Genomic DNA, 11,113 nt, shown 5'->3' on the forward strand with positions numbered 1-11,113 from the left:
TTATTGCCATAATAAATAATTCAGATCATTGTTGATTCTTTTTAATTTCCAATCTGATAAAATGTGACAAATTACATAGGCCATATATATATATATATATATATATATATATATATATATATATATATATATATATATATATATAGCCTAGTTAAAATACAAATAGTTAATTCAATCAACAGTTGAATATATATACTTCTATTCTATATGGGACAGGTGCACGTGCCAGTTCTATTAAAAGGGCTGCATGCACCATATCATTGGATATGTGTGGGTGTTGGTGTCTCAGACAATTCAATTCAAAGGGCTTTATTGGCATGAGAAAACATACGTTTACATTGCCAAAGCAGAAATAACAATACAATACAGCAATACAATCAAAACAAAAATTATGTACATTTGAAGGTCAGAATCTTCAATAGAGACAAGAAGGATCTTATATGTTCATTAAAGTGATTATTTCCACTGTGTTGACAGTGTTGTGTTCTATTATAATGATGATAGCAATCATTGCTCTAGACTAGAGTAGACCAGGAGTGGGCAACTTGATGATGGAGATCGGGCCACTATATTTCCACACTCACTCCAGAGGGTCACTAGTCCTATAATTAAATCAATAATATACCAGTATGTGGACCCCGGGCCACCAGTTGTCCATGTATGCTCTAGTCTAGGAGACTATGAGTGTGTGTTTGTAACAAGTGAAATTGGAGGTTAGCAGACAAAATTGTAACTACAAAACTATACATTTTAAGAAAAGAATGGGTTGTCAACCCACCTGAAAATGTACCCCTGACCTGACTCCAAACACTATAGCAATTGTTACTTTCAAAAACAACATTTACACTACCTTGAAGAACCAGAACCACTATGAATTGCAATATCAATCTGAACTTTAGCTTAGGCTATCACACAGTCCTGGCACCTAGAAGTATGAAGTTGTTGTCAAGATATAGCCAAGCATTGGATGAGTCACTGATGGCTGTTCATTGTACTGTGCATATATCCATGGACCCCATAGCTGATGAGTAAGTCAAAGATACACAACCGACTTATGTCGTGTGCGTTCGCCCCTGGGGTGATTTTCACAGTGGCGACGTGTAATTAGCAGGAAACAGCCCACTTTTCCCGCGCAGTCTCCCTTTCCACCATGTTGCATCTGAACGATCCAACACTTCAATGATATCACCAGAACCGAAGCCAAGTTCATCATCTTCTTCTGCTATGAAACTGTATATGGCCTTCGCCTTTATCGAGGTGGCTGCCCTCTGTGGACACATAATGCATGCACACGCATGACACAAACACATGCAGTACAGACACAAGCATACAATAGCTACTATATAAGCTGATATTCATTTCCCAAATCCATTTAATCCAAAATGTGAAAACTCCCCAATCCACTACAGTGAGGTGGAATTGAAGAGGCAGCAGGCCTACCTGAGGATTAGGCATGGTCTCTGATGTTCGACGGGATACAGAGGCCGACGTGCTAACCGGGCTGCTTCTTCCTGTATGGCCGATGGTGTGGGCCCTCTCTTCTAGACCAGCTCTCTTACTCTATATAGGGAGGAAGGAATAGTCTATTAACTATAGACTTGGTTGTTGCAAACATTATAGACTCTATCATTGACGCTGCAAGCACCTAAACCAGAGCAACTCAACAGGCATACTGATTATTAGATCAGATTAAAATAAACTATAGAAAGCTGCAGTGAATGAACCAAGCTGCACCCAGATAGAAACAGATAGCTTGCTAGTGTAAATCATGATGAAATAATGGGGAGTATATATGTACCAGCTGGTTGTGAGGTTGGTCTGAGGCTCTGCGCTGTGTAGCTGTTGTGGCAGAAGGCGTGTTGACATAGTTTCGCTGCTCTGGCAGACTCCCCCTTTTCAACTGAGAAAGATAAAATGTGGAAATTAATGTTTTAGTACACTATGGTGTAACAAGTCAAACACCCCCACAGGAATTCTATTCCCTCTTGATGTCTGTAACCTTTATGAATTGACAAATTAACTGCATGAATGTAAACTTTAGAATGTGAAACAACAAACCGGTTATACGTCAACTTGCTCATTAAATGATAAATCATGCATTTACATCAAAAAGCCCTTATGGTAGTGTAGTCACTGTAGTGTATAGATATGTATATATACCATACACACGATACACACTACAAGTTGCCCAACACATTTCTGCATTGCAAAATATTTGATAATCATTGTCGGGTTTGATTTACAGGATAAATCCTTAATTGTTGAGGGCATTTTACACACCTATAGTTAACTAGACTAAAACATGTTAAAAAGTTACAAGTTTAACCAATCAAGCTTGTTTCACAGAAACTCATCCAACAATCTCAGAATTAAAGAAATATTAAATCAAACCTTGTATTATTCAAACCCATTTTAAAGCTTGGTGATCATTTACCGTATCCTTCTTAAATACATTACTGTAATTACTGTGTAATTATCCATTTAACTGTTTTGAGGAAGCTTCTCCTCCACCATCTCCTAATTAGGTTTTGAGATTAGAAATGACTGTAGCTAATAAGCAATTAGGCCATATTACAGCCTTGTTCATGAAATTTTGACCCCCACCCATGTATTTTAATCGAGGTATACCCATACAAATGAAATACCGTTTGGAGTGTAGAGGGACACAGCATGCTGTCAGGGCCTCCATCAATGAGGTAGATCTCCCTCAGTTTAGAGATGGAGGTGGACTTGTAGAATTCCACCAGTTTGTTCAGGGAGGTAAACCTCTCAGACCATAGGAAGTAGTGGCCTTTGCTGTCCTTCATCACTTTGAAATGCTGCACGTCGCACTCATGTCTGTGGGGGAGACGGCATGTTTGAGACGGCTCATTGTTTAAAACACTGTGTGACTGGAAACTTAAAGTGTCCCATGTCTCCATGTTCCTCCAAAATGTTAGCTGTATCCTCGGTTGGATTGTCCCCTACTGGTCAATCTAAATATCTGCAAGTTTAAAGTTATACTACTACTAACATAAATCAAACAAATGTTATAGATTCTCTCTCTCTCTCTCTCTCACACACACATGTACACACACACACACACACACACACACACACACACGCACACGCACACGCACACGCACACGCACACGCACAGTCGCACACATACTTAACAGAAATGGAGAAATCTCCGGGAGAGCTCTGGCATCCTCGGATCACAAAACATCCCACCTCCTTGTTCATCAGAAGCTCCTCTGCAGCGCCACGACTGGCATTTTCCTGGAACCAGCTAGAGAGAAACATATCACGAGTTCATGACACATCTGCCGTTAAGCTTCATTTAATTCATTTATTTTCCGTTTAATCGCATATTCGAGAAGTGCAGGTTTTTATATTTTAAACGTTTATTAACCACTAGCGTTATACTTCTTCCTTCCTCACACAACCGTGCAAAATATTTGTACAATTAACTGTTGCAGCCCTAGTCATGTGGCAAATCAGTCTATAAATGAGACTTGAGTTTCTCCTTACAGATGCATAAACATCACACACTCTATAGTATTTAACTGTACGTGTGAGAAAACATGCAGCAAGCACACATGAACCATGCAAGGACAGACCACAGGTGTGTGCGTACTGCGTATACGTGCACACACACAGACACATGCACACAGTATATGCACACTCGCACATGCACACGCACACACACACACACACACACACACACACACACGGCTGTCACAATGAATTGCTACATAATTGCCTAATAGCAATTATTGGAGATAATAATCATCTTAATTGTCATAATTGTTTCCAGATTGAAAGATTTTAACTAAAAAAATTAAAGCATAAAGTTATTACATCTGTTGTCAGTTCTTTGTATAATTATTTAACCCATTTTGGGCGGGAACCCCTTTTGGTGTTTTAAACATTGTTATAATTTAGCTATTGAAAAATAGCAGATCTATAAGCTCATAGCGCGCCACCGAGTAGTGCGCTATACGAGCTTGTAGGTCTGCTATTTTTGAAAAATCGTGAAAATATTTATTTAAAAAAACTGGAGGATTTAGAAGCCTAACCAAACAGAAAAGAAACAAACCCAGGAGTTTGCATATCTACGTAGTTCTGTGGTATGAATCCTTCCTGTCCGTGGAGCTCCGCCTTGTACCATTCCTCTTGTGAGCCCATGATCTGATAAGATAAACCACAGCGGTGACACCTTCTACCAAGCCCCATGTCTAAGCATTAAAATAAACATACTTCTACATAGAACGTGTTACCAAAACATCCGTAACATTGGGGAAGGATATATACAGAGGTAATAAACTGATATAAACTGATCCACTGATAAATCAGCATAAAATAAGCAGCATCATATTTTAACTGTTTCAAGTTAAACTGCCACAAGTACAATTTTCGGAAGTGACGTTCAACCATTCTCACCTTAAGAATATCACCCTTCTTGAAGTTGAGCTCATCCTCCGCTGTTGCATTAAAATCATACATTCCTCTGGCCTCCATGGGTACAGAGTTTGGAAAACGAAGAGTAGGAATGAAGGTCCAAGACTGTGCAAGAAGAGAGTAAAATAATTGAATGCGTATAAGAGTTGCAGTCTAGTAGTACAACCCAAACTGTCTAAAGTCTCAAAACATGTGCGGTGCGTTTCAACACATGGAAATAATTTTGTTATTAAAAAACATAACAGACATTCAGAAATGTGTTTATATTTGACTATTATTAATACAATATATAGACATGGATAAAGTCTCCCTTTCCATATGTCTCTGTCTATGTGTAAAGCTTTGTTACTACAGTAGATACTTGCAATACTGTATTCTCCAAACATAACTAAAGCATAATCCTAAAGTATGGACAATGTATTGCATTTGGCTTTGCTTTCTTGGGACATGGTTCTTAGCTGTGCATTATTTCTAATCATGGTAAGAGTTGTGGTCTGACAACGCTCATTTATAGGAACTAGCTGAGAGTTGAGCTGAAGTGACACAATACAGTCAGTGATAGGACGACAGGGTTCAAGGACTTTAGAAAAAGGTTATGTGACACAGAGGTGCCCTATATATATACTGGATGAATGAAAGATACGGAGATGTGAAAAATAAAGAGGAAAGAATGAATAAAGGAAGTGGAAAACTATTTTTGAATAATTTTAAAATAAAGTGGGGTCACACAAGTTAACTTCCTCTCTGTTGCTACAATTTTTTTTTTTCATGTCATATGAAAGCAAGGAATCATAGCTTCAATTTGACATATTGGTTGTTCAGTTTGACCCAACAGTTTTGGAGATATGTCAGTAATATGTCTTGCAGAGTGAGTTGAGAAAACAGGCTTGAAAGGATCACTTCTGTGGTTTTTCAGCTCTGACACTTATTTCAGACATGCTCTAGTTATGTGAAGACTGAAGATTCTGCCTGCATGTGCTATTAACTCATTTTGGATAAAAGGCAGGAGAACGGTTGGAGATGGAGAGAGGCGGGGCGGGCTTGGTTGGGCGGTGGTGGTCAGTACGGGACTGGAAAATATACAAATTTAATTCTGTACTGTATTCAAAAATGTGTCAAGCCACTGACAAACCCATTACACGTATAAATGCAAGTTAGATATCTTTGCTGAAATCAAATCCCATGCAGGCAATTATCTTTAATGTTACATTTGGCTATCTTCCCACAAATGTGTATGTTATGAGTTATGAGATGTTGAGTATTACAAAAACCTCTCTCCCATAAGCTCATACTCATATCCTTTCAGTACGTCCCATCCTTGATCATTGTTAGTACAAATAACCCCCTTTTAATAGTTTACTTTTACTTTTACTTTAATAGTACTTTGGCATTTAGCATTCAGGACAGCTATGGATGAGGAAAATTACTAGACTTCTATTTACAGGTGTGGATGTGCAAATTCAATTACACATACAAGTCATCCTCACATCACCAAAAATCTGTTCATCCAGCTGTGCGTCAATATTTTTTGCTTTGTATTTCCCTGAGGAAAGAAACTATAGGCAATGCCTATTCATCCAGAATAGAAAACATATCCACTCTATCTCTCCTTCACAAATCAACATAATATATACACTTATTGTCCGTAATAGGTCATGTATTAGCTTCCTGAATTAACACATGATAAAAACAACAAGAGAACTCTTTGATAAGACAGAGAGGAGTGGACCAGGATTCTGAAGGTCATCAGCGGGATTGTACATTCCACTAGCATGAATAAGCCAAATTGAATCGTTAAGCACATTCACCCTGGGGTCCCTATAGGCAATGATTTTCCAAAATTGTTCCAATTTTCCAAAGTATTTAAATACTTAAAATGACATACCGTAATATATAGAACAAAACGATGAGTATAAGCATAATAGACAGTCTGATATTACATTACTTAATTACATTGTACATACATACTGTACAGTGTACATGCGTGAAGCATGAAAGTCAATACAATAGTGTGATAACCCCCTGCTACCGTATAGATTTATTACACTATTTTGTGTGAAAATAGGAATGGTGATGTGATAAGATTTGATATGCTGTAGAGATGTTTGCAAATGTATGGTTCCGCAGCTTTCGCTACCATTCATATTCTTGAAAGTTACTATGTTAACCTTTGGGCTACTTTAATAGACATATTCTGTCAGCCTAAACATATTACAAAAAAAGGACAAAGACAAACCGACAATGCTGATTAGCTTTGCTAGCTCTCCTCCTGCAAGTCATCTGGGCAGTCAACAAAGAAAGCATGGATGCCACATCATGATGTGACACTTTGAAGTGGTGCTTACTGGCAAAGCTGATCATTTTGTATTTTATAGGGGCCAAGGCTTTGGATTGAAGATTGAACATAGATAAGACGTGTATGCTACACTACACTGAAGTAATTGTGTATCAAGAAATGTGCAGTTAGCCTTTACTGCATGTCTTCCCCCCATCTCTCTCCCCATTTCCTGTCAGCCTACTGTCTGTCCCTCCATAAAAGATATAAAATAAAGGCGAAAGCCACAAAAAAACATAGAAAAAGTACAATTAGTAGTCCACTCCAGTGGAGTAAAAGAATGAAGGTAAATCATGTAAACAGAGATGCAAATAAGAATACAGTATTACCATTAGAGATAGATTGGCCCCTTAGATCTCTTCCTTGACAGAAAGTCAAAAGTTCATTTCCCAATTCAGAACAAAGACTGAAGGTGGTTGTAACAAATATTAGAATAGATTATGACATAACTAATTATTGCTGGGGACTATACGACTGGTTCTCAATAATATTAAATGTTAGGCAGATTCCATACTTTCTATGAAACAATGGTTCATATTAGATCCAATAGGTCTTATACCTCTTGGATCAATCAACTGACTTATCATTCTGCACCTTTTGACTTCTCATTCTGCACCTTTTGGTTTTACTATCAACAACAAGCACACAATTGTTGTTTAAAATAGCTCAATTCTGAGCAGTTTGACAAGCTTTTTCTTTTTTTTATTCCTCTCCCATCCTAACAATAACTTTCTAAATTGTAACTGACAGCAAAGAGGAACAACCCAGATAATCAAACAATAAGGCGTAAAAATGTTTAATGACGTGGAAAGCAGTCGTAAACAGTTAATTAGTTTGGGAACAGCACATACTTTTGCCAGTAGCTAGCTTATTTAATTATCCACGCAAATTACTGTCAGTCTACAAATCATTGCCATTATGCAACTTTGTTTTTCACTTTTGGAAAAAGCAGTACACATTGGGCTACTAATACTATGCAAACAAATTAACTACACATTTACAGTAGCATGAGTGTGGAGAGAGAGAGAGAGAGGGAGGGAGGGAGAGAGGGAGAGAGAGAGAGGTTTAAAGACAGACATTATTAACAACATTATTTTCAACGTACCTGAAATTCCCAAATTGTGGGACTGAGAGTGCAGCAGCCCCATGCACGCTTGGCAGGTCAGATGGGTGACTGACTGGCACTACGGTCGTCTTCAGTGTCTGCAGTGGTTGAATGCAGATACAGAGAACTTGCTCTGCTGCTGTGAAGAGACCGCCTCTTTTCAAACTAAACACTAGGTTTCCTCATGTCTTCTCACGAACCTTCTCACGTGAAAATGAGATTAGCCTAAGTACTTGATTAGCCTAAATACTTGTGCTAAGATAATCCATTCAATACGTTTGATTTTAAAATTGTTAACAGTTTAAACTCATTCAGACACTCATTATATTTTCCTTGTTTTTGTATCCTTCAAAGCTATACACATTAAGTCTATAGCCTATAGTATTTCTGAAAGTATCGCATATACGGTAATACTTTCTAATATTTGTTGTTACTGTTGCCAACATCACCAAATGTCCTTATATACATGAGTATCAATAGCCAACACAATTCTAAAACAGAAAACAAAAGTGGAAAACTGGACAAACCTCAGTGTCTTAAAAGCGACATGTGCAGGTGTTTGATATAGTGTCTGACATGGAATCAATCAAGACAAGTAATGCTTAAAAAGAACAAAATAAATATTCCACTATAAAGAATTATTCTTATCTCCTCCTTATGCTTATATGATGGTGTAGCTCTGCAGGATACTAGCCGTCTATATGGAGGTCTGTTGGCAATGTATTCTCCCACAAGTCAGTCAGTCAGTGTCTGGAGTGAATCTCTAGTTGTCCTGCATAATTGCATGAGGACACTGCCCAACAAGGGACAGGTGGCCACTTTGTAATATAGTATCACCATGTAATATCTATATTACATGGTGATACTATATTACAAAGTGGCCACCTGTCCCTTGTGTGTATGCTGTAGCATACACACAAAAGGTACCACATGACAGATTCACCACCTTTAATGTCAGTTTATGTGTTGCTGCTATCCCGAGATAAGATACATTCAAATTACTTTTGAGTTTTGACCATTAGACTATATAGCGGTAATTAACGTATTATTTAGATTTATGATGTTAACACCTTTTCTGTGAAATTGCTGATGAAACGGCCTGTGGCATTTTAATAAACATAGAAACAGGAGAAAATGTAGCTCTTCACATCACATGTCAAACAGTGAACTGGATGATGACAGTCTAAGCCAGGGGTGTCGAACTCAACTTGGGGCGAGACTCTAAGCCTTAGACTTCCTTAGACTCTAAGGAAACAAGGTACTGTCTAGTAGGATATAGGCTATATGATTATCTATTGATGCATTTTCAAACATGATGGATACATAATGAAATAAGTATTTTGCCGTGTTAAGCGCAAAAGGAATTGTAAATATTGCATTGATATTTGTTGTTATTGTTGTTGTTAAAGCGTAAGCTATTGTTATAAATAAGATTTATAATAATAATTATTATTATTAATAATAATGATGTTAGATGATGTTGTTATTGAAAATTAACAATGTTTGGGTTCTGTGTTAAAATTCTACGTTTATGTTTTACTGAAATGTGCACAAATGTTGTTTGGCAACAGGCAGCTTTGGCAACCCCATGAGAATATCAGAGAACCATTACATGTGGCTATTCATGCAGTCTACAAGAAACAGCCTTTAGTGCTTGATAATAAATGAATAATCACTTTAATTAAGATTTAAAATAATAATTATTATTATTAGAAGTAGGCCTAAGTTATTTACTCCAAGAAAACAACGTAGGCCTAGGCTATGTATGCCATAATAAGTCTATAGTACAGAAATTATTTCATTGTTTTATTAAAATAGCTGATCCTGTGATCAACTAGCACTAGCCTACTAGGCCTACAAGATCACACAGCGCGCACAAAGCTCACTGAAAGCTTATAGTTCTGCTATTTTACGCGCTCGACACCGTCGCACGTTAGATCATAAATCATGTGAGATGTCAGGATACAGTTTAAGCAGTAGATAAGATAGACTACGACCTGAATATACTGAATGTTCTCCCAACCACATGCAAGCCGCGTCTCCAAACCGCGTCTCTACAGCTGCAGCCTGCAGGTGTTGTTTCACATCCGCCTGTAGTGTTACTTAATACCGCAACACTTCAGTAGACAGGCAGGCCTTGGATTTTGTGTTTGTGTGCTTTTATTAATTTAATTTAATTAGAGTTCTATTATATTTTGATACTTGCTTTGCAATATATTAAACATAGGCTATGTTTTCTCATGCAAATAAATAATTGAAATTGAAATGTAATTGAATTTGTGCGTGCGTGCGCTTTCATATTTCAGAAAAAGAGAAAGCATGATGGATGACTGTCATTAGTGTCATAAGATTGTCATTTAAGTTTATAACCACTAGATGGGGCTCTTGCAGCACCGGTGAACAAAATTGTTATTTCTGTTTACAGCAGGTCAGCAGGGGCAGGGGAGGGCTTGATTTTATATGAAATGCAACCTTGGTATGACATCCCACTGCCATTATTTAAATGACATAGAAACAGATTCTGTGAAATAAAAGGGTTTGTCGAGGTTTTTTTTAAGCCAGTGAGTAGCCAGGATAGCCAAGGCTAGCCTATAAAGTCTGGTGAAGCGAGGTTACTAGCCTATAGTATAGTAATTATGAACACAGTTTAAAATAAATAAATAAATGATAATACAGATTTTTTTTTAAAAGTCAAACCCCAACACTGCATTTTACCAAAGCGGTGCAAAGCACTGAGGGCACAGGTGCTCAAAGCCCACAAAAGGGCACATCTCTGCCATTTTTGGGGTGGGCTTTTTGTGATGGTCCTTCGTGCCATTTCACACCAGAAATGTAGTAGGCCTAGGCCTACATTGGATGTCTTATGCTAATGGGGAAATATATGTTCCACAATAACTTGACCCATGTCATTGGACAGTAAAATAAGCAATACACTCTGAATATCAACATGAAAAGGGCCATGGATGTTGGGCAAGAAAATGGCACTTTGTGCCAAGGGGGCAGGTGCCCAAGGCCCTCCCGCGTGCATGCAGTTTATTAACCCATTACGTATATAATACATAATCTTCTTACCTGCCTCCTTGGTCCTCCGCGGTTAGATTTTTTTCTGAATCAAAAGTTTCATGGCATCAACAAACATCAATCAATCAACCGAACCGAACCGATCCCCCTCGGCCCCTCCCACCACCGGACCACCATGCGCTCAGTGACGTCAGCGCAGTAGTAGCAGA

The 11,113-nt window shown here is 38.0% G+C and overlaps 1 protein-coding gene across 1 annotated transcript; it reads right to left on the reverse strand.

Moving 5' to 3' along the window:
* Nucleotides 1-446: 446 nt before the first annotated feature.
* On the reverse strand, nucleotides 447-11,020 carry grap2a (GRB2 related adaptor protein 2a). Its single transcript, XM_080775685.1, has 9 exons — nucleotides 10,956-11,020; nucleotides 7,884-8,022; nucleotides 4,426-4,548; nucleotides 4,082-4,173; nucleotides 3,152-3,271; nucleotides 2,646-2,838; nucleotides 1,799-1,900; nucleotides 1,441-1,560; nucleotides 447-1,268 (listed from the first exon to the last, which is right to left on the reverse strand). The coding sequence occupies exons 3-9, from the start codon at nucleotides 4,501-4,503 to the stop codon at nucleotides 1,086-1,088; spliced, it is 888 nt and encodes a 295-aa protein (XP_080631811.1). The 5' UTR covers nucleotides 4,504-4,548; nucleotides 7,884-8,022; nucleotides 10,956-11,020; the 3' UTR covers nucleotides 447-1,085.
* Nucleotides 11,021-11,113: the final 93 nt, after the last annotated feature.

This window comes from Protomyctophum bolini (assembly GCF_963924005.1).
Source record: "Protomyctophum bolini genome assembly, chromosome: 11".
NCBI lineage: Eukaryota > Metazoa > Chordata > Actinopteri > Myctophiformes > Myctophidae > Protomyctophum > Protomyctophum bolini.